This window comes from Drosophila subpulchrella, unplaced genomic scaffold (genome assembly GCF_014743375.2).
Source record: "Drosophila subpulchrella strain 33 F10 #4 breed RU33 unplaced genomic scaffold, RU_Dsub_v1.1 Primary Assembly Seq33, whole genome shotgun sequence".
NCBI classification, from domain to species: Eukaryota; Metazoa; Arthropoda; class Insecta; order Diptera; family Drosophilidae; genus Drosophila; species Drosophila subpulchrella.
Window position 1 is genome coordinate 164,946 of NW_023665570.1, and position 24,624 is coordinate 189,569.

Here is a 24,624-nt window from a genome sequence, read left to right on the forward strand (position 1 = left end):
ACGGAAAGTAATGAATCGGTCTCAGATCAAAATACTCAACATTCAGCAGAGAGTAGTTTTGAAAATGTTATACTAGAAACCCGAAAACCCTTAAACCAGTTTAAGCAACAATTGCTAATAGCAACGGGGAGGTATACAATACATGAGTCGATTAATGTATTCGGAAATACTAGACATATAATAGAGTATGACACTCCAGAAAATTTAAAATAAATCTTAAGGGAATATATTCCACCCAATATAACAAAAAGACTTCACTGTACTCTAGAAGGTTTTTACAGACTTCAAAAACTAGTTAAGGACAATTTTATAAATAAATTTGTATACACTAAGACATTTGTCCAGGATGTCGAGAACGCTGAAGACAGATCTCTTATTATCACAGAAACTCATTGTAGAGCTCATAAAGGGCTTGATGAAAATTATAAACAAATAACTAGACTATATTATTGGCCTAATTTATACAAAAACCTTAAGGAGTTTATAAAGAATTGCACAATCTGCAATCAAAACAAATACAACAGACACCCAGAACAGATTCCTATCGGTCAAGCACCTATTCCAGAAAGAGAAGGTGAAAATTTGCATCTTGACATATTTTACGCCCAAAATCTTATATTCATTACCTGTATAGATTCGTAATCGAAATACCTAGTCGTAAAAGAAATCCCTAATAAACTAAATATAGAAAAGAAAGTTTAAGAAATTTTACAACAATTTCCATTAGCCAAATCTTTGATGATAGATAACGAACCAAGTTTTTCTTCATCCCAATTTAAAGGACAAATAGAAATAGCACACTCGACCTTAACAGAAATCGCTCGCTGTATTAAAGATGAGCTTAATTTAAATGATTATTCCGAAATTATAATTAGAGCAGCACAAAAATACAATTTAACAATTCACTCAATAACCAATCATCGACCTTTTGATATATTATTTAATAAAATCAAACACGATGATACTCCTAAATTATTGCAACAAGCTCAAGAGAAAATGTTTCATTTTCACAATAAGGATAGACAAAATAAGTATTATCACGTAGGAGAGGTAGTTTACGAAAAGAAACACGGGGAAAGAAACAAGCTTAATTCTAGATATAAAAAACAAGTAGTGAAGGAAAATCTCCCCAATAAAGTTAATATAAGTAACAGAAACCGTACGATTCATAAAGATAATATTAAATAATTTGTTTCAAATTACAGATAATGATTTCAATAATGTACTTATTATTGCTGGTAGCTACAACCAAATCCGAAATTATGGATTACACGAACCATGATTTCCTTCTTTACAAGGATACCAAAGATGTTCTTATTTATGAATCATACGCAGATTTATTTCATATAACTAATATAAGTCTTTATAGAGAAATAATTAATCTTGAAACAGAATTTCTAAAGGGTCACGAAAGCAAGAATTTTCTTTGGGAAATATCCCACGATTTAAAAATTATCAAAATACTTATCTCTCAAATTATACCCAGTAGATCAAAAAGAGGCATTAATGAAATAGGCACCATTTGGAAATGGATAGCGGGAACACCAGATCATGATGATTTCATAACAGTCCAAAATAAAATCGATGATTTAATACAAAATAATAACGATCGATTCGTTATTAATTCTAAAATATTTAAAGAGATAAAATCTTTATCTGAACAACTCAAAACAGCCTTTAAAGATCAAGAAATTCCACTTAGAAAATATCGCCTGCGCTTGCTTACTTACGATCTTATGAATTTAATGGACACAATTACACTTGCTAAAATTGATGTATTTAATACTAAAATTCTAAACAATGATGATATACAAGAAATTTATAAGCACGAAGATGGACCTGTAGTTATAAAAGACCTTTTAGATATATCTGAATTTAAAATGGCTTTGCATCAAGATCTTATTATAATTTACATAAAATACCCTATTATTACCGATCGTTGTGACGTTTACAATTCAAGATCCATTTCACATAATGATGGAAAATTATTAATTGATAATCACGTCGCAAAATGTAGAAATAAGTACTATGTATTGTCTAATTTTAAGACAGAAATATTTAATAATTATTGCACACTTAACCCAGAAGGTTCTTGTTTCACCAGATTACTAAATGGAGAAAAATCCTTTTGTAACAAAATCCGAGAAAAAAAATAAAAATGTAGATGTAATCCAAGATGGAGCCATTTTTGTAAATGGAGAAAATACAGTTAATGACACTTATTTAAATGGGTCATATTTAATAACTTTTAATGGCACCACTAAAATTAATAATATTTCCTACATCAATGTAGACAATAAGATATTGGAATACATCACAGCTCGAAAATATACAGATTTTTTAGTATCCGAATATATTATATCTAATGATTCGGAACTCACATTTGATAATATTAACATACTAAATCCATTTATTCAAATTAAACAAACTCAAATACCAGTTACGTTAATATTGATCATATTCACATTTATATATTTAACTATTATGATTATAATCAAATTCAGAAAATGGCAAATTCATATAGAAATTGAACCAGAAAACAATATTTCCGATAATGAAATAAATAATATACCCGACAATGAAAATACCCTAGAAGAAAATATCATTGTCGAATTAACCAATCAATTACATTCAATATACCCATCAGTTCCAGTGAATCGGGACGATTCAATTTAGAATGGGGGGAGTTATATGACACATTATTTAGGGGCTCTTACCCAATTTATAAACAACTTTGAGCCGAGAGCTAATTTCCAAATAACTCTGACTGACCCGAGATAAATCCGTGGTCAGCTATTTCTGTCAACCAGGCCTCCGAATCATTCCCACCCAGATCAATTTCACGCAGCCCAATTCCAACGGATGCTGTAAAAATCCAAACCGATATTGTAAACATCGGAGTTCCAAGCGAGCCCGTAGTCCGCTAACGTAAACAAAAGATCCCAAAAGCGAGCCCCGAGTCCGCTAACGTAAACAAAAAGATCCCCAAAGCGGCCCCTAAACTCAGCTAATGTAAACACCAATTTCCGGCCAAGATTGGACTTCAAATTTAATTGGCAATTTGCATCATCCTATTTTCCGACTCTCTTGAGTCATTCTCTTTATCAATTTTTGGGGATAAATTCTCTAAAGCCGAGGTTTGATTATTGATCATTGAACTAGAGATCAGGCAGTCCGTTTTTGAGATCCGAATCGAGCAGAAGTATTAATCGAGTAAAAGTAAACAAGCAGTGAATAAAATAAGTTCGACCTATTGAAAAATTGTAATAGTGATTAAGTGATTAAAATATAAAAATAAATTTTTTTAATTAAATCACGAGTGAGAAACTTAATTTGCACGGCGCCTCGTTGGAAAGGAAATTCATTTTCCTAATTAACAAATGCGGTTCGGCGAACGAAAAGCCGTCAGTTTTTGAGAAAAAAGCATAGTGCGTTGTGGGCATCTCATTTGTTCCAAAATCGTAACTAGGAACACATTAACCTTATATCGATACCCTATATCGATACTTCGATAAAAACGAACTTATGTTAAAGAATATTTTCAATAAATTATAAACATGCCTGATCAATTTGATATATTATTTATTGAAATAGTAGTTTACTAGTTTACTATAAATTCACATTTTAAGAGTTTCAGTAAAATATATTAATTATTTCTTCTCCAGCCCTCGTGCATTTGTAGGAGCTGCCCTTGCGCTCTGGCAACATCTTGGAGCCATAATATATAAAACGAAATTATGTTTAATAATATTTTCAACGAAATAAAGACATGCCTTCGATTATACTCGCTCGCCTGATTAATTTGATGTATTATTTATTAAAACCGGGTCCGTAGTTTATTAGAAATTCCCATTTTAAGAGTTTCAGTAAAATATATTATTTATTGCCCTTGTGCACAAGACAGGAGCTACCACCCTGTCAAGCGATTTTCCCGTTACTTTGGAAAGGCGGCGCAGCACGACAACAAACTTTAAGCAAACGAAGCAGCTAGTTTGTTTGTATTAAGCATAATAGAAGCGATCATCATGTGTAAGTATATTTTCGCTTGATACGTACATAAGCAGGATAAATGTTATTTACACGGATTCTTATTGCAGCTTAAAACGTAATTACAGTACCCAGCCGTTTAACAAGTGGGAAATATACGCAAAATAAGTAAGTCTGTAAGTCTTACATACATATGTATGTAAATATTGTAGGTTTTTTATTTATATATAACGTAATAGCTAAAACAAATATTTTTTTCATCGCAAAATAAGAAAATGCTAAAAATTGGCCCCCTGTTCAAGATTCCACCGTTCCGCCAGCGCCTCTAAGTCACCGACTCTAATTTGACGGACGTCATGCACACGCATTGCTAATGAACTTTCAAAACTTCGGTCACACTTCGAAGAATACGATTTTTCGACTAGTGAAACTATTAACCGATCTGAGAAATAGTCTTAAACAACGAAAAGGATTGGACGTCTTTTACGATATCATATAGCTGGCGCCGGATTAAGAAATTGTAAGTACCCAAAGCAGATGGCCTTGAGTCGCTGCTTCTTGTCTTTATATTCACTTATTTTTAATAATTTTGTGATTACTGTACCAAGTCTTTCGGCCTCTGTAAATCATAGATTGGAAACACTTTTCAAAAGTAAAAATATGTAATATTTTATTTTCATTATAGCCTAGTACTCAGATCGGCTAAGAGTTTCACTAGTCGAAAAATCTTATTCTTTGTAGTGTGACCGAAGTTTTCAAAGTTCACCCGCAATGCATGTAGCATGGTCTTACTGTCAAGCGGCTGGGTTTGTTGCCAATCGGAAAACAAATCAATTGGAGCAATTTAAAACAGAAGAGTCAGCTGGTGCACAAAGAAACTAAAATAAAAATCAATGAAATTTCCAACGAATGTTTTTATTTATGTAAATTAGAAGTTTAAGGCTTCCTTCTCGTGTCACGGATGCTTCGCCATCTTTCCCGCGCCATCTGTAGTCCAGCTCCTAGCTGGCCAATAATGGCTGATGATGGTTCCTCCAGCTGTCCCTTAGCGGGCAACCTCATTTTATTTTTATTTTTATAGAAACCGGCGCGTCTTCCATCTCCGCTTTAGCTGTCAAGTAGCTGGTGGAGGTGGAGTCCTCAATGGAAAGCTCGTCGGAGATCGAGCGATGTCCCATGTACCTTCCCACTGGGATACTCTATTGGATACTCTCCTCCAGCGCTTCAACTATTCTGCGGATTTGCCCCCTTGTGGTATTGCTTCCTGCAGTGGCGGATCCAGAGACGATTCTTGGGGGGGGAAATTGAACTTATTCTTCGATTTGGGGTTCAAACTTACTGCGAGAGAAATACAGTACAAATTATAAAACAAAAATATTATTTGGTGAGAAGAGTGTTGTATTTTAATTTTTTTATTGCAGAGAATATTTTTCTAGCAAACAAGTAAAATTTTCAGGTTCTGTGGTTCCAAGGGGGGGGAAATTTCCCTAATTTCCCCCCCCGTGGATCCGCCGCTGGCTTCCTGTCGGTCAAGTTCCACAATAATGGACAACAGCTTGGATTAGGCGTCCTTTTTCATCTGCACTGACCTCCTTTAACCGTTTTTGGTGTTTTTCTTCCATTTAAAATTTTTAAATTCCCCACCGCTTCTGCACGAACACCGCCAAAGATTACATTTCTTATTCTTTGTGCCGCGGCTAACGGCGTTCATCGAAAATTCACTCGCGAAATCTGGTATTTTTCTGGTATTTCCTTAGCCCTGAGTACCGCGCTAAAAAACAGACCCGGCGAAAAGCTTTAGCCGCCTGTTTGCCTCTCGCTCACTCCTATGATTAGCTCGCGGCTTTCGTCGATGTGAGTACTAGGCTTATAAGTTAAAGCCTAGAACTCAGATCGGCTAAGAGTTTCACTTGTCCAAAAATTTGATTATTTTGGGTTTGGTTTGTTGACGATTTAAAAAAGACGAGTAAAGGTGCACAAAAAAATATAAGTAAACGGAATTTTCAAAGGATGTTTTTATTTATGTAAAAAGGTAGTTTAAAGCTTCCTTCTCGTCCCACGGAAGCTTCGCCATCTTCTCAGCGCCACCTGCAGTCCAGCTCCGATTCGCAATATTCCAACATGTGCCTTTAATAAGTGGGAGATGGATTGGGATCGGGGTTGTTACGCTGATGCTGCAGCAAGTCGCCGAGAATCCTAGCAATAGCTTCTCCAGCTGTCCCTTAGCGGGCGGCCTTTTTCCTCCTCCGTATAGAAGCCAACGCATCCTCCAGCTCCGCATTAGCTGCCAAATAGATGGTTGAGGTGGAATTCTGCGATTCTCCAATGGAGAGCTCGTCGAGGTATTTTTCTTATATTTCCTTAGCTCCCCTGAGTATCGTGCTGAAAAAGAGACCGGACGAAAAGAGCTTTCCTCTCGCTCACTCCTATGGTTAGCTCGCGGCTTTCGTCGATACTATGCCAAACATTATTAACTAGCTAAGAAAGAAAGAGTAAAAAAAGAAGAGTAAAAATTACTCTGCTTGATATCTGCCGCAACACGTACAGTGTACAACAGCAGTTAGCATACACACATGGATGAACTGCAGCTTTACATGTCATTAATAGGCCACCAATGTGCTGATTTCAACTTCGGCCGAGCAGACGCTCGCATTCGATAATCATGTCAAATCGACTCTATCTCTTTAATTGTACCCGTTACTTGAAGAGTAAAAGGGTATACTAGATTCGTCGAAAAGTATGTAACAGCCAGAAGAAAGCGTTTCCGATATATTCTTGATCAGGATCACTAGCCGAGTCGATCTAGCCATGTCCGTCTGTCCGTATGAACGCTGAGATCTCGGAAACTATAAGAGCTACAATTCTGGTATTAGTTATTCAGATTCCTGAGATTCCTGCGCAGCGCAAGATTTTTTTAGCAGAGTTCCACGCCCACAAACCGTCCAAAACCGTGGCTTCTACAGTTTTGATGCTAGAATAAAAATTTTAAATGAAATGTATTGTTCTCATCAATACCTATCGATTGACCCAAAAATAAGTTTGCCACGCCCACTTCAACGCCCAAAAACTTCAAAAAATCGTAAATATGAACGCGGATATCTCGGAAAATATCATAGATAAAGAAATGGGATTTCAAATTTGGATTCCGTAGGCTTGAGCGCAGCGCAAGTTTGTTACGCGAATATGCCACGCCCACTCTAACGTCCACAAACCGCCCAAGCCTGTGGCGCCCACAATTTTCATGCTAGATACAAAATTTTAGCTGAACTGTATTGGTCTCGTCCATACCTATCGATTGACCCAAAAAAAAATTGCCACGCCCACCCTAACGCCCACAACGCTTAAATCTGTCTACCGCCGCTAGGTGGCGCATTTCAATCTCGCTTTGCTGCTTGCATATCGCCATTTCCCTTTGGTCCCATTAGCGGAGTAACGTGTATCTGATAGTCGAGGTACTCGACTATAGCGTTCTTCCTTGTTTTCATTTTTGAATTTAATGTATAACGAGGTTCCATGGCCAGTCGATGAGATGTTGATAATAAAACCAAGTTTTTATCAATGACTTGTCAACAAAAAATTGATGAATTTGTTATTAATGTCAGCCTAGGACATGCCCATGATAATGTCCTTAAATTTCGTGATGAACTTCCGATGAATGACAGATGACTGGTTGCACGGTATGAACACCTACCCACGCAAAATAGCAAGTGTGCAAAGACTATTAAAATATCTTTAAATGGTATTTCTTGATACTGAAATAGTATTCATTTTTTGGCTGGAATATTTTATATCGTTATCAGTGCGGTAACACTGCTATGTACATATATTTTTGGCTTATTTAAGGAAGATCTTAATAGTCAAATAATCAATATTTGATCATTGAAAAACCATTTGACCAAACCCCCCACCCCCGCATCGGATTTATTTTTTGAAATGGCTAATTCTTCGCCGGCTAGTTTGGTATATGTTATTTTGTCTTAGAAAATGCCTCTATACATATAGATTATTTATTTTATTTAGTATTCTGGTACTGATAGTATAGAAGAGGAGGAAGTGGAGCCCAAATTTAAGTACCAACGTCTTGCAAACGATTTAAAAAACTTACTTAACGCTGATGTCATTACCTGCGCCGCTGTACATTTAAAGGTGTTCTTGATATACATAGAATTGTATTTTCTTAAATTGTATTTAGTTTCTTATATTTGGCACTTTCCGAGGGCGCATCTATTTATTTGACCATCAAGGAAACTCGGTCAATTCGAATCTGAGCAATAGCGAACGCCATCATCAGGTTGCAGTTAACTCTATTGATGTAGGCCCTAAGGGCGAGTGTGTGGCCACTTGCTCCGACGACGGGAAAGTGAGTCCTAAGCTTGACGATGGCTGATAAAGGCTAACTTCTTTTTTCGCAGGTGAAAATAACGGGTTTTTTTAACTGCGATAATAATATGAATTTAAGTTTCGGCAAATTTATAAAGGCCATTGCTTTGGACCCCGATCCTAGGGCCCGCCATAGGCGACTCATAGTGGGTAGGTAGATTTATCAAACTGTTTAATTATCGAAAAAACGAGTCTTACTTAGGTGATGACAAACTCGTCTTGTATGAGCGAAACCTCCTTAAGAATCTTAAAGCAACTGAGCTGTGCTCAGTCGAAGGCAAAGTTCTGTCGATCTGCTGGCATGGCAGCTTGGTTGCTTGGGCGAGTCACATAGGTGTCCGTGTCTACGATTTAAAAGACAGATGTTCGCTTGGGTTAATTAAGTGGGAGGTTCCTGCCCAGGAGCGCCTAGAAAACTATCACTGTCATCTACGATGGTCCAACGAGTATACTCTGTTAATCGGCTGGGTAGACACAATACGAATTTGCGAAATTAGCAAGAAAAATTCAGTCGAAACTTCAGCTAGTAATCTGCCTGGTTACATAGTGGATCCAGGTGATTAATGTGTCTCTTATTTGGACTTTCAAAATTTAATATTTATTTTATTATTGCAGTCTCAACACTTCAAACTACTTTCTACATCTGTGGACTTGCTCCACTAACTGCCAAACAATTAGTAGTCCTTGGCTATCGCAAAGAAAGAAGCCCTTCTTTCAAAGCTCTGCGTCCTGTGTTGTGCGTTATTGAATACAAATTGAATAATAGCGAAGAGATCTGTACAGATAGTTTGACTTTGCGGGGCTTCGAGGATTACACCGTAAACGACTATAGTCTGGGCAGCTTAATCGAAGAGAATCGCTTTTATATTGTGGCCCCCAAGGACATTGTGGTAGCTAGTCTTATTGAAAATGACGACCGGTTGGAGTGGTTGATTAAGCACAGGTAAGCGAATAAACTAGTTTATAGTCCATCGTTCTTAAAGTTTCCACGACAGCTATACTACTAAGCTATCACAACATTTTTCCGTTGCTTTTTTCCAATCGTAAAAGTATTCGGATAACGAGCTTGAACCAGTACCACTGCAGAGTTTGCCATCGTATACATCGGTCATCATTTCTAGACTGCGTTTGTGCAACACCATATGATAGGGCTGACATTTGCGGGGCATGTACGCAGTATCGAATCTAGGATCGTGCCAGCGATAGACATGTCGTAGTGGAGCCAGCCAAGTTCCGACCGAAACATCCTCGGACACATAGGGTGTGAGCAGTTGGGAGCTGTTGGCAATATATTCACAGAGTTCTCGAGATAAAACGTAACCACCGCCTAATGCATAAGGCAGGTAGTTTTTGCTAAGAAAATAATTAGACTCTTTCCAAAGGCCTTTCCTTTTAATTGTGGCTCGACCATTAAAGTATCCCCAATATAGCTGTGGTAAGGGATATTGACCGTACTCCGACCTTTTGCGAAGTAATTTTCGATCATAGGAGACAAGTTCATTAAGCAAACTGTTCAGCTTAACGAAGGTGTCGTCGTCCACTTTAATGACATATGAGAAATCGTAGTGATGTCTCAAAAAATCAAGGGCCTTGATAAGTTTTTTTGTAAGATTGCCGTATGTATCATTGTGTCGTTGCAGCATTATTAGATCGTTGTGATGATTTTGCTCCTTCAGCAGGTCCGCTTGCATGGAACTGCTTATATTCCAAGTACCAATGGCAAATACGTGCTTCACTTTAATATGCCTTTGAGTCCTTGGGAGATCCTTTGTCATCATTCTTTTCTGCCAATCCTTATACTGCCTCAGGCGATTTGCCTGCTGCTCAACTAACTCCACCTGCAAGTGACCATTAGAGCTGTAGGTTGGAAGAAAAATCAACTCTTCGGGATAATACTGCTGATGGAGGGGTTGTCTTGCAGTTCGTAGCCAGGTCCTTCGCATGGCGTTCCTTTGATCAGCATTGCGTGGTGGGCTAAGCACCAACACCACGAGAAACACATTCGGAAGCGGCTCCAATTGGGTGCGTCCAATGGTATGTGCTGGACATTGGTCTGCCGGACTGAGTATCTTCGTTATAAAGCTACCGAAAAAAAACGCGGATATGGCCAAGATAAAAGTAAATAAATTATTTAAACGCCTCATTTCAAGTTTGTTTTGAACAATGTGACCGTGGAGAAGTAAAAAAAAATTAGGCCCCGTTTACACTATAGTCGAGTTATGAGGTTTACTTAGTTTTTTCTTAAGCCTAATACTCACATCACGAAAACCGCGAGCTAACCATAGGAGTGAGCGAGAGGCAAACAGCTTTTCGTCGGGTCTGTTTTTTTACGCGGTACTCAGATGAGCTAAGGAAATACCAGAAAAATGCCAGATTTCGCGAGTGAATTTTCGATGAACGTCGTTAGCCGCGGCTTAAAGAATAAAAAATGTAATCTTTAGCGGTGTTCGTGCAGAAGCGGTGGGGAATTTAAAAATGTTAAATGGAAGAAAAACCCCAAAAACGGTTAAAGGAGGTCAGTGCAGATGAAAAAGGACGCCTAATCCAAGCTGTTGTCCATCATTGTGGGACTTGACCGACAGGAAGCAATACCATACGGGGCAAGTCCGCAGAATAGTTGAAGCGTTGGAGGAGATCCACTAGAGAATCCCAGTGGGAAGGAAAATGGAACAACGCTCGATCTCCGACGAGCTCTCCATTGAGGACTCCTCCTTCACCAGCTACTTGGCAGCTGGTGAGGGAGCGGAGATAGAGGATGCGCCGGCTTCTATAGGGAGGAGGAAGTAAGGTCGCCCGCTAAGGGACAGCTGGAGGAGCCATCTCCAGCCATTATTGGCCAGCTCGGAGCTGGACTACAGATGGCGCGGTAAAGATGGCGAAGCATTCGTGGGACGAGAAGGAAGCCTTAAACTTCTAATTTACATAAATAAAAACATTCGTTGAAAATTTCATTTCTTTTAACTTCTTTGTGCACCAGCAGACTCTTCTTTTTAAAATTGCTCCAATCTTAAGCCTAATACTCACATCACGAAAACCGCGAGCTAACCATAGGAGTGAGCGAGAGGCAAACAGCTTTTCGTCGGGTCTGTTTTTTTACGCGGTACTCAGATGAGCTAAGGAAATAACAGAAAAAATACCTGATTTCGCGAGTGAATTTTCGATGAACGCCGTTAGCCGCGGCCCAAAGAACAAAAAATGTAATCTTTGGCGGTGTTCGTGCAGGTGCGGTGGGGAATTTACAAATTTTAAATGGAAGAAAAACCCCAAAAACGGTTTAAGGAGGTCATTGCAGATGAAAAAGGACGCCTAATCCAAGCTGTTGTCCATCATTGTGGGACTTGACTGACAGGAAGCAATACCACACGGGGCAAGTCCGCAGAATAGTTGAAGCGCTGGAGGAGATCCACTAGAGAATCCCAGTGGGAAGGAAAATGGAACAACGCTCGATCTCCGACGAGCTCTCCATTGAGGACTCCTCCTTCACCAGCTACTTGGCAGCTGGTGATGGAGCGGAGATAGAGGATGCGCCGGCTTCTATAGGGAGGAGGAAGTAAGGTCGCCCACTAAGGGACAGATGGAGGAGCCATCTCCAGCCATTATTGGCCAGCTCGGAGCTGGACTACAGATGGCGCGGGAAAGATGGCGAAGCATTCGTGGGAGGAGAAGGAAGCCTTAAACTTCTAATTTACATAAATAAAAACATTCGTTGAAAATTTCATTTCTTTTAACTTCTTTGTGCACCAGCAGACTCTTCTTTTTAAAATTGCTCCAATTGATTTGTTTTTCGTTTGACAACAAGCCCAGCTGCTTGACAGTAAGACCATGCCACATGCATGGCGGGTGAACTTTGAAAACTTCGGTCACACTACAAAGAACCAGATTCTTCGACTAGTGAAACTCTAGGCCTTAAGCCTAGTACTCACATCGACGAAAACTACGAGCTAACCTAGGAGTGAGCGAGAGGCAAACAGGCGGCTAAAGCTTTTCGTCGGGTCTGTTTTTCAGCGCAGTACTCAGATGAGCTAAGGAAATAACAGAAAAAATACCTGATTTCGCGAGTGAATGTTCGAAGAACGCCGTTAGCCGCGGCCCAAAGAATAAAAAAAGTAATCTTTGGCGGTGTTCGTGCAGAAGCGGTGGGGAATTTACAAATTTTAAATGGAAGAAAAACCCCAAAAACGGTTAAAGGAGGTCAGTGCAGATGAAAAAGGACGCCTAATCCAAGCTGTTGTCCATCATTGTGGAACTTGACCGACAGGAAGCAATACCACACGGGGCAAGTCCGCAGGATAATTTAAGTGCTGGAGGAGATCCACTAGAGAATTCCAGTGGGAAGGAACATGCCGAGTGGTACTTCGCTCTCTACATTGACATTCTGCCGGGCGTGTCCTCGCAAAGAAAGTAAGATCTGGCCAAAAGAATATGGTTGCGTTGTATTAATAGAAATACCTTTTTAGCAAAACCACCAGTAACATGATCTCCGACGACCTCTCCATTAGGACTCCGTACACCGCCACCACCAGCTACTTGGCAGCTTAAGCGGAGCTGGAGGACACGCTGGCTTCTATAGGGAGGAGGAAAGTAGAGCACCCGCTAGGGAAGATTTGGAGATACCATAGGCAGCTATGGCCAGGATGCTGGGCGACTTTCTGCAGCATCAGCGGATTACATCCGTTCCCAATCCGGCACCCACTTCTTCAAGGTCTAATATGCCCATTGGGACTCGGAGCTGGACTGCTGTGGCGCGGGAAAGATGGCGAAGCATTCGTGGGACGTTAAGGAAGCTTTAGACTACTAATTTACATAAATAAAAACATTCGTTGAACCTTCCATTTATTTTTATTTTACTTTCTTTGTGTACCAGCAGACTCTTCCTTTTTAAATTTCTCAAATTGATTTGTTTTCCGTTTGACAGTAAGACCATGCGACATGCATTGCGGGTGAACCTTGACAACTTCGGTCACACTACAAATAATAAGATTTTTCGACTAGTGAAACTCTTAGCCGATCTGAATACTAGGCCTTAAAGTAGAAATTGCACTTCAGCCTGACACAACTTTTAAAATTATTTTAATTTAACCATCGATATGAAACTGGAGAGAAGCTAAAAAGGCTTTTACGGGGTAGACTCGGTTATTTACATATGGTCGCGAAGTCGTCGTTATTTTTATGGTATATTTAGTATTTTCGCCAATCGTCGTCGATTTTTTAGTATAGAATCTTACGTTTGACTCGCCTCGATATAAGTGTTTTTTTTTTTTTATTTCATAGCCTGAATCCATTGCACATTTGGGAATTTAGCGAAATTTTAAGCATGCGCATAGGCGAAATTTTGTCACTAGATCAAAATGTGTGTAACAGAGAATATAAATATGTATGACAGTCATTCGCGCAGAACGATTTTAGTGTATATAATATCAAATTACCGTTATCGACATTGTCGTTTGACTTCTGCCGCTATTTTGTTTTAAGAACAAATTTTGATTGTTTCACAGACTCTTACGTCAAATATTTCCTTAAAGTTTTTAATGTGTCTGACCATTTGAATTATGGTTTCACATAAAATGCTTTGGTTTCTTCAAATTTAAACTATCAACAATAGAGCCAAAAGTTGCTAAAAATTAAAAAGGGAAGCGATTGACCGAAAATGACATCGCTAATCTGATCCTCTTAGTGGAAGCACATTCACGCATTTTGAACGCAGGAGCTTTCGAAAAGTCAAACAAGAACTTGAAAGAATGGTCGCTCACAGACAGGCGTAAACAACTTAATTCCACAAAGCGAAAGGAACCTTTTCAGCGACCTACCAATCGATGGTGTCTAAGCTTTCACATTTTATATCGTTGTTATGTAACTTGGTAAAAGTTAAAGTTGCTACCTTTTATTTTGTACTTACATTTTGGGAATGAGTCAATGGAATCAGTCACTTTACATGACCGAAAATGTGTCAAGTTGACACTGTCAACTGAATCAGGCTATAAATAATCTAGAGCCCAGTCCAACTTGAAAGAATACGTGGGAAAGTGGAGAACACCTTTGCTCGGTTCGTGGACGCGTTGTAAAAATGGAATTATAACTATTAAGAGAGCACAACCTCCTGGTAAAAGTTACGCCCTTCGAACTTCAACAAATTATATCATCCTGGACCCTTGAACGCATATATTACTCCTTCCTCGATTACGTATCTTTAACTACATCGATTTTTCTTTTAATCGTTTTGGCCAGTTTTGGGATGGATGTCCCTACAAATCGTACGGAGTTCTTCAGTGAAAATTTTTATTTGACCAGAAATACTTTGCCCCTGAGGTAGAAAAGACTGTTTTCATCGTCTGTGGTTCTAGACAACTCTGATTTTTTAACCGTATTAACTTTTGCTATTCAAATTCAACAAATATTCTTTCTACAGGGTCATAAAGCCAAAAGCATATTCTTCACAAAAAAATCTCAACGACATGCACAAAAATTATATAAATTTAGAAAAAATACTTAAATACTTTATTAGGAATGTAAACAGCCCTTTGTCTGAACAGACTATTCTACAGTCATGTGAAAAATAATAAAGGTACTTTGTAACGTCTCAGGAAAATCTGTATAGAATGAGTTTTGAGTTTTTCCCAATTTTGGTGTTAAAAATAATAAGGACACTCTTTATATGAAAAAAAGGAATAATGAATAGTTTTGGGTCAAAAACCAATTGCCTCTAGTTATTAATTATTTGTATTTGAACTCTTGCGCCAATCGATATTGCTCGATAAGTATCATAAATTGATAATAAACAAGGAAGAACGCTATAGTCGAGTACCTCGACTATCAGATACCCGTTACTCAGCTAAAGGGACCAAAGGGAAATGGAGATATGCAAGCAGCAAAGTGAGATTGAAATGCGCCACCTACCGGCGGTAGACAGATTTAAGCGTTGTGGGCGTTAGAGTGGGCGTGGCAAACTTTTTTTTGGGTCAATCGATAGGTATTAATGAGTTAATATTTTTATTCTAGCATCAAAACTGTAGGAGCCACAGCTTTAGGCGGCTTGTGGGCGTTAGAGTGGGCGTGACACTATGCTGAAACAAACTTGCGCTGCGTAAGAAGCTCAGGAATCTGCACGCCAAATCTCAATAGCCTAGCTCTTATAGTTTCCGAGATCTCAGCGTTCATCCGGACGGACAGACAGACGGACATGGCTAGATCGACTCGGCTAGTGATTCTGATCAAGAATATATATACTTTATGGGGGTCGGAAACGCTTCCTTCTGCCTGTTCCATACTTTCCGACGAATCTTGTATACCCCTTTACTCTACGAGTAACGGGTATTAAAAGTGATAATAAAAACTTGACTATGAGAATGGGGCGCAAGAAAGAGAGGCGAAAGGAAGAACAAGATAGCATTTATTACTCTTAAATTGTATAGAGTAAGAATCTTTATAGAGACACCATTTGCTCTGCCCGAACCTCGGCTGAGAGCCAATTTAAGGTCAAGTTCAAAGCTTACTTCGATTCCTTAACACACCCAACATGTGCGAAACAACAGCAATAGTGGTGAGGTTCCAATACAAAAATAAAACATAGAGTGGGAGCGATGCAGATATATAAAAATATAAAACTAAATGGCCGAAGGACCTTAGCTTCCAGCGCCCCTTCTTTTTCAAATATTAATTTTGTTATTATATACTAGCTTTAATTTGTTAAAATAAAATAAAATAAATAAATAAAACTCACCACGGGAATGAATTACAAGGTCACATCGAACATTTTAAAAACTAGGGAAATTATCTTTTTTCGTCTGGGTGTAGTCATTGGCAAAGTCTCCAAAGAGAGCGAAAGAGCAAATGGTGTCTCTATATAGACTCTTACTCTATGCGAATTGAATTATCCAACAAGTTTTATAGAAAAAACTCAAACTATAATTATTATTTCTGATTTTAAGAGGTTCAGTTTTTGACGAGACACATTTGACAACACATTTCAGTTAAAATTTTTTTACTGGCGCCACAGGATTGGGCGGCTTGTGGGCGTGAGAGTGACATATTTGAACCAGACTGGCGCTGCATACGGAATATAAATCTGAAATTCCAATTCTCTATCTTTGATAGTTTCCGAGATATCAGCGTTCATATTTACGATTTTTTGAAATGATTTTTGTTTGATAAGTACTAAATTTGAACTGCAAAGGTTTGCGGAATTAGTTATAAAAATTGTATTTTGTGGTCTAATGAATCAAAAGACGAACTAGCCGAATCTATTTAGCTAGAACAAATCTCGATTTTAATTGTATAGAAGATATTGTTTGAAAACTGAAAACCTGGTGAAGAACCGACGTTTAATCAGAACTTTAATTCCGTAGTATCAAATAATCAAAATGGAATGTTTTGAACTATAATGTTCAAGTATGACCGAACTGATAGAAAAACATATAAGAAAAGTATAACATTTCTGCTGGTATGGCTCCGAATCTACCCGGAGTACCATCAAATCCAAGTCAAAAATAAAATACCCACATATACCCACATACCCAGATCAGGCATGGGTGCCATTTAATTCTGTAACGAACACACTCTATGAGCGTTGTCCACCGTAACACCTCTGTCTACGTTTTGACCGGTCTGGTCAGGGACATGGGTGTGGATTTGTGTTAAGAGGGAACAAGAGTGTCACAGAACTAACAGTAGTAGACAGAGGGACGATAACGATAAGAATTTTAACCCAACGGATAAGATTAGGACGAGAGAGTGTACCGAAGATGGAGGCCCAGATGCTAATGGTCTCCTTCTATACCCACTCTGCCTGTGATTTCTCATTTGATTCCACCCTTAAAACAGCCGCTGCGCTACATCCTCTAAGGTGCCCTCAAAAGATCACAAATTAATACATCTTAAATTTCATTTAATACGGCAAATACGATAATATGGTTCATGGATCTTAATACTACAAGTCTTAACACTAAAACCTTAAAACTAAGCGTTCTTCACGCCAAACGACTCTCTATATGATCGTGTGTCAGTACAAGATTATCAAATAGGAAAATAAATGGATATTTAGTTTACGTTAAGCTATTACGAAACTTATTACATATTTTATCGATATGCGGTAAAATTATTCAAAAATTACAGAAAAGCACTAAGACGGATTACGTTAAATTATATAAGGGCAACCGATTCTTATTTAATATTTATCAATACACGAATGTGGGAAAACTTACATGCATATATTTGTACCAAAAGTGTGCGGGCTCAGACAAGAATGAATATTATATATGTAGGAATGTAAATGATTTACGGCTATGCCGTACTTGCGAACTCTCCAACGAAGTCAGCAGGCCTGATGACGATCGATGTGCGCTGTAGAATAGTTTAATTTAGGTGTATATATGTGATACTATGTCGTAAGCACACACGCAAGCATAATGGCTAAATAGGAATCGTAAATTAAATTACAAACTTGTCTTAAAAAGATTTAGAATAAGAAAATTAAACTACAATCGCTTTAGCGATACAAAAACAAGTTGGCAGTTCCGGCCAAAATTAACTGGAAATCAGAATTGGAACTCATATTCCAATTTGGATGCGGCATCGTGCTTCCGCGGTCTTGCCCGAATTACGCCGAATCGGCGCCGGTGCGATTTTCGCCCGAACTGCAACGTGGCGGCGGGTTGACGGCGGCGATCCTTGAAGCCGCTTATGGTTTGACGATGATGAAATTAATCCAGGTGTGGCAAGGGTGAAAGATTCCTTTCACGCGGTGTGCGGTATGAGAAGCTCAAATGGCGATTCTGGCCTGGCGCTGAAGAAACGTATGGTTCCGCTAATAAACCGCTGCCCGCGGCACCTGCTCCTTGCTGTGCGCAGAGGGAGGACTGTAAAACTTCCGACAATTCCGAGAATTCGCACGTGTCTCTGATCACTGCTGTTTTCCGGGAATTACGATTAGATTCTTTCAATATATCTTCCCACTTATCTTACCACCAATATTGGGAGTGATAACAGGTCGTACTGGTCAACATAGTTCTAAGAATTTCACACTTTACGCAGGGAACCGAACTGATCTCAGGAGAAGCTTGCGACAAAGAGGAGGAAATCATGGCGTTTAGAGTGGATGTAGGATGCACAAAATCCCCAAAATCAATCAAAATGGTATTTAAAGTTTAAAAAGTAGACTTTTACACAAATTCGTCCTTTTTCATAAGTACTGAGTGGGTTAAGAAATGTATTGTATCATTTAAACGGCATTTAAATTACCTTTCCATTGATGCCAATGTTTACAAGAAGTAAGTTCAAATTATGAGTAAATTTAACTTTTGTTTCGTCAAAATAATTATGCCGACCAGTGTATATATACTCTTTAGTAAGTCTTGAATAAATTTCTAGCTTACTCAAATTGAAACTTGCTTTAACCAAATCCAAAACAATCAAAAGTAAAAGCACCGAACCAAAAAAACAACAGAAAACTCTATAGTTGCGGCCTCGACTATCAGTAGTATGGAAAAGTGCCGCCGCAGCAGGTTATTAACGTCTTAATTCGATCTCTTATATTAATTGCATCGCGAAAGGTATCTCTCTCTATCTAGCTCTCCCATTTTTATGCACTTGCATTCTTGGGCCCAGAATTCGGCTGACTGTCGCTTTGTAAAATCAGTACGAATTCTGATCTCGACATTAAACGCACTCTCGTCTCGCCTGGTGTACTCTCTTTCGCTAATAAATTGTTAACAAGCATAAAGCAACCCGCAGTTTCGTATTTTAATTTTGCAATAACTAATAAAAAAGCTTATTAGTTCAACATTGGTGACCCCGACGTGATTTGTACATAATTAATACTAAGTGCAAATCATATAAGTCTATTTATTGACTTTTTCGTTCTTGCGGCTGCGGTGCATTGACGGAGTAACAAATCATAAAGCCTTAAATGCAGTGAGCGCTATAAATAAATATCAGTTGGTGATTGCGGAAATTTGCATATAAGGCGCAAAATCAGTTATACTTAGGATCGTACATTGCCAAGTAACGGGCTGTTTATTCCTTCGTTTGCTTTGCGCCCATCCTCCCACTGGAATCCAATTTCGGGCATTTCGTCTGCTGGGTTTGTTGTTGTTGTTGTAGCCATGCCTACGGGAACCTTTGGAGATTTTACGGCTGATGCAATCAGGGCAATATTTTTAAAGCGCAAGGCAACTGCTTTATTTACTAGAGTGGAGCGCTTAGTGTATTCCCTATCAAGTGCGACGTTAACTTCATGCGAAGAATCCGGAATCTTCATGTGAGGTTGTAGTTGATTGATGAGCTTCAAGAATCATTTAAAAAGCTTCTCGGTAAGCTAGAAGAATTGGATTTCGAGGAAATTGAAAGTGATTTGAGTGAGAAATTTGATGACATTCTCGTAATTCTGAAGACATCGGTTCGAGCCGAAATTTTAAAGCGTGCCTCACAGCTTCTTTCGCACTCAACTTTTGCTTACGGCATCACTTCGGGAGTTTTCGGACCCCAGCAGCGTCAGCCTCGACATAGGGCAACATTGCTGCCCTTACTTGAGCTTCCAAAATTCGCTGTAGATTATGCAAAGTGGTCTGATTTTTATTCTATGTTTACCACGATCATAGATAGTCATCCGGATCTCACCAACGTAGAAAAGCTGCAGCATCCACGATCTTGCCTAAGGAACGCTGCGTTGGAAACTATTCGCTCGTTGAAAATTTCGCATGGCAACTACGCAATTGCTTTGGATTTGCTGCAAAATAGATTTGATAATCGTCGTTTGGTTCTTCAGGCACACATTACTGATAACCTGGGACTAAAGGCGTTGCAGAGTAATTCCGTCTCGACACTTCGGGAGATGTCAGATAAATTCAACGCTCATACTCGCGCTCTCAAAGGACTGGGCTCGACGGAACAAATCGCAGGATGCATCATCGTCCAAGTCCTGTTCCAAAGGTTGAGGACCCTGCCTTCGGCAACATAATTCCTACGTAGGAGTCAATGGCATCATTTTGTGGAGCAGCGATGCAGGACGTTGGAGACTATGGATTTCGCCATGGTGGGAAGTATCAGAATACCCAATACGTGTAGATCAGCATTTGTTGCCTCGAGTTCTAACCCTGGGATCTGTACGTTCTGTAATGATGCGGGTCCCACCATTTCTTATTGTCAGAATTGTAAAACCCTGTCTCCTACGAAAAGGCTTCAAGAAGCGAAACGGCTTGGTCTTTGCATAAATTGTCTTAGGGTTGGTCATCAAGTTAGGCAATGTAATTCCAGTAATTGTCGAGCACCACACCACACCACACCCTGCTTCACCTGGGAAACTTAGCTTTGACTTCTTCGCAAGAAATATCGCAGTCTCCAGAAGCTCTTGCCTCTGCCTCACTTAATCGTGTCATAGAGCCCTCTGGGTTGCCTTCCACCTCTACAGTACTTGTTGCACAGGATTTAAGTAATGCTATTGTGCTCTTAGCACCAACCAGCGATTTAGTAAAATACTGTTCTGTTTCGTTTCTTGCCAAGCTCTACCCTATTCGGGTTCTCAGCCTTTTCTTGGAGCTGTTGTGCGTTGGGCAAATCAACCTTCCTTCTGGATTGCCTCTAATTCAAAATACTCGCCTGGGTTGGGTAGTTTCTGGAGGTTATGGCCTCCCCCATGGATCCTCCTTAATGTCGTCTCATGATCTACCCTTCGCTAGTAGGGAGAATAGTTTGGATCGGTATATGATCTTTTTCGAACATTTTGGAAAGCTGCGCCGAGCCAATTATACGTGCTACAAAGGAAGGATTAGACGGTGAGGCACAATTCCAGACTCTTCTTCGGTTTCGTTCACTCGAAGTAGCAATCACAGGAGGCATTTACTAAAAGTACCGTTGTATTAGGGTTTGCAAAGAGTACAGCTTTTTTTCTGTAAAGGGATTCCCCTCAGGGAATTGGACTGATTTCACCAAAAATTTAGGTCTCGCTTACGATACCGTTTCTGACCAGTTACTGTTCTTCTTTTCGGTTTTTCATTCAGCATAAACTCCCTGTAGGCGGTTTGTCTTGTCTGCCATAGCGCAATTTTACGGTCCACTCGGAATAGTTAGGCCTGTGATAACAAAATCTAAAATTTTCCGTCAGCAACTGTGCAACGAGAAGCTATCTTGGGATGAAAGCCCTTCTGAGCCTCACAACACGGAATGCACGGCAATCCAGCCGATATTCTGTCTAGAGGTGGCTCATGGACCTGCATTCCTCAGTGGCTCCAAAGCTGGCTAGCCGAAGGATCCTGGTAATAGGGTCTCCATAAGAAGACATAGTAGCCAGCTCCAAATTTGCTAATTCTTTTGCTGTGCTTCACAGGGTTTTTGGATACATCTATAAGTTTAGAAATCGCATCCGTCACATGAAATCATTGCAGTCGATAGAATTAGTACACTCATTTAGCTCTCTCGCATCTCTTTCATTGACCAGTCTGGGCTTCCCAGAGTGGATGGCCGACTGTGGAATTCGTCGCTAGATTTTAATGGCCGTCACCCAATTATATTACCTCGAAGTTATTCGGTCACTAGGGCCATCATTACTCTTGGCATAATTCGATCTCAATATTGGAATAAAGGGGGGAGAAAGACGATAAACAAGACAGTTAACAAATGCGTTAGATGCTTCCGACCAAGCTCCGATTAGTAGAACATAAAATGACGGATCTTCCAAAGGAGCGACTTAATAAACCTTATGCATTTGAAGTCACTCTACAAGTTTACGTTTGCGTCTTCGTTTGCTTTGCCACGAAAGCTATTCATTTAGAGCTGATCAAGGACCCCACGGTTATGTCGTTTCTTCATGGTCCTAAACGATTTATATGCTCCAGAAGAAAGCTACAGAAAATTTGGTCTGACAATGTAACAAACTTTGTTGGCGAGCGCAAAAAGCTGCTTGAACTAAGACGCCTGTTCCTCGGCGACGATCACCACAAATTTACATTGGACTTTTGTGAAGATTGCTAAGCATCACTTCTATCTTGCTGTTGGGCCTTCAGGGCCCCTTAATGAGTTGCGGACCCTCGTGTGCAGTAATTAATTCTCGACACTTAGTGTCGATTACAGAGATCCCTACTGATCTGGATGTGTTAGCCCCAGCTCACTTTTTAAATGGTGATGTGAACAGCCATAACTTAAATCGCCTAGATGGATGACAACGCGTGGCGCTCTTACAGAAGATATTCTGGGCCCGATGAAATGAAGAATACTTGAGAGCACGGTTGCGCTTCATGAGGCGCACTCCAAAGCCTGGCCTGATCGTTGATGACTTGCTCCTGGTCAATGATTAAAATTTGCCTCCCATGAAGTGGTCCCTGGCAAAAGTGATTGAGCTTCTGGTCGGTGGAGACGGCGTTGCTCGAGTTGCCGCACTGAAGACAGCATCAGGAGTTAACCAGTACATAAGCCAACAAAAATGTCGTATTTTTTTAATTTAATTTAAATCATTCGAATCCATTTATATTACTCTGTATTTGTTGCGGCTGCGGTGCATTGGCAAAGCTACAAAACATTTGCCGCCAAAATACAATTAAGAATTAATTGTAGTTAGCATTAAAAAACAAGAGAGAGCGCTATGGTAGAGAGTCTCGACTATCAGATAGCCGTTACTCAGTTTTTAAACTGAAAATTCATTAAAGTTAAATTTAAATGTTAAGATGACCGCCTTAAAATTCAAATACGCTTTGAAGATTCGCAAAAGATCGCATTGGGCACACGGAGTTACAGCGCTAATACGTTCACAAATTTTTGGTCCCTTTACTGCGTTCTAGTGCTTTGCAACACTGGGTAAACGATCTTCCGTCTCTATCTTCTTCGCTTATGTGAATGCACTGCAGGTCAAAATTAAGAGAGGGGTAATGCAAAGAGCGTGAAGCCCCCTATCTTCAACAATTTAAAGCTTACATTAACATAATCGGAATTAGATACTTGAAAATGGCATTGAGTTTATTGGATAGAAGAAGAAGGACAAATTACTTAAAGTGTTAATTATTAAAAAGAATATGAGCGCCGGCAGCGCCTTTCGCTTTGCCACGCAGTTCGGCCTGCAACTATTTACACACACACATGCATACATACATTTGATACTGTCTGGCTCTGACGTCATTGCTTTTTTTCTTGTGCGCTTTGAAGGCGTTAGAGGGCGTAAAAGACTGCTTTTAGTTTAATCGATTGGTATTGACGGGACCAATACCTTTCAGTTACTTTTTTTTCTAGCATCAAAACTGTGAATGCCACAGTTTTTAGCTGTTTGTGGGCGTTAAGATGGGGGTCGAACAATTGCGTAACAAACTTGCGTTGCGTACGAAGCTAAGAAGTATAAATCTGAAATTCAAACCCTCTAGCTTTGATCGTTTCCAAAATATTAAATTTCATACGCACGATTTTTTGAGCTTCTGGGCGGCTTGTGGGCGTTACTGTGCTTTAACTTACAAAAGCCCATGTACTTATTTACTACGTAGAGCACCACAGGTCATACAACCGAAGGTGTTAGGAAAAGATTGCTCTCCGACAATGATCAAATGGTAAACGGGGAAGGAGCAAGACATGGGATGTTTTCTCAATATCAAGAGATGAAGCTGATCTTGAGCTAAATACCTTTGTTGGTTGTACAAATTGCATCAAGGTTTATAAGTACTCTCACTAAACCTCAAAGCCTGTTGAGGGAAAGATGTAACGAACACACTCTATGAGCGTTGTCCACCCTAACACCTCTGTCTACGCTTTGACCGGCCTGCTCGGGGAGATGGGTGTGGGTTTGTGTTAAGATGAAACAAGAGTGTCACAGAACTAACAATAGTAGACAGAGATTCGGACGAGAGACTGTACCTATCGAAGACGGAGGCCCAGATGTTATTGGCCACCCTCTATACCCACCCTACCTGTGAAGTCTCATTAGACTCCACCCTTAAAACAGCCGCTGCGGTACATTCTCTAAGGTGCCCTCAAAAGATCACAACTTAATTGTTCTTAAATTTGATTTCATACAGCAAATACCATAGTATGGTTGAGGGTGCTTAATACTACAAATCCTAACACTAAGTCCTTAAGACTAAACGTTATTCGGGCCAAAGAATAATCGTGTTTCAATACAAGATTATCAATAGGAAAAGAAAGATAAATTCACTGTTATTACTGATTATTTACATATGTAATCGATACACGATATTCTTATTTGAAGACAAAAGGACTTGGGCGAGTTACTTTAAATTAATCAAAGGCAAACGATTCGTATTTAATATTTATCGATTTATGATTGTAGGAAAA

At 39.5% G+C, this 24,624-nt stretch overlaps 2 protein-coding genes and 1 long non-coding RNA gene across 5 annotated transcripts in view; 2 read left to right on the top strand and 1 right to left on the bottom strand.

The window, feature by feature from the left end:
* Positions 1-3,667: 3,667 nt before the first annotated feature.
* Positions 3,668-4,779, top strand: LOC119559703. Of its 2 annotated transcripts, none has more exons than XR_005220934.1 (5): positions 3,668-3,827; positions 3,905-4,029; positions 4,098-4,155; positions 4,260-4,507; positions 4,729-4,779. It is a non-coding gene; the product is annotated as an uncharacterized LOC119559703 (long non-coding RNA). The 2 variants fall into 2 exon arrangements; XR_005220935.1 differs by having other exon boundaries at positions 4,290-4,507.
* Positions 4,780-7,792: 3,013 nt separating this feature from the next.
* The window catches only part of LOC119559697 (vacuolar protein sorting-associated protein 41 homolog), a 110,223-nt gene continuing 93,391 nt past the window's right edge, over positions 7,793-24,624 (top strand). For both annotated transcript variants that reach the window (XM_037872755.1, XM_037872756.1), the window contains exons 1-6: positions 7,793-7,947; positions 8,008-8,133; positions 8,180-8,347; positions 8,400-8,517; positions 8,570-8,923; positions 8,983-9,310. In XM_037872755.1, the coding sequence (XP_037728683.1) occupies positions 7,921-7,947; positions 8,008-8,133; positions 8,180-8,347; positions 8,400-8,517; positions 8,570-8,923; positions 8,983-9,310 (1,121 nt within the window). In that variant the 5' untranslated portion in view covers positions 7,793-7,920. The remainder of the gene's footprint in view (positions 7,948-8,007; positions 8,134-8,179; positions 8,348-8,399; positions 8,518-8,569; positions 8,924-8,982; positions 9,311-24,624) is intronic.
* On the bottom strand, positions 8,155-10,533 carry LOC119559698 (beta-1,3-galactosyltransferase 6). The gene has a single exon (XM_037872758.1). It carries the CDS (start codon positions 10,509-10,511, stop codon positions 9,363-9,365), a length of 1,149 nt encoding a protein of 382 aa, XP_037728686.1. The 5' UTR covers positions 10,512-10,533; the 3' UTR covers positions 8,155-9,362.

Coding starts and splice junctions, on each gene's coding strand:
- LOC119559698 (XM_037872758.1), bottom strand. CDS start 10,511: ATGAGGCGTTTAAATAATTTATTTACTTTTATCTTGGCCATATCCGCG.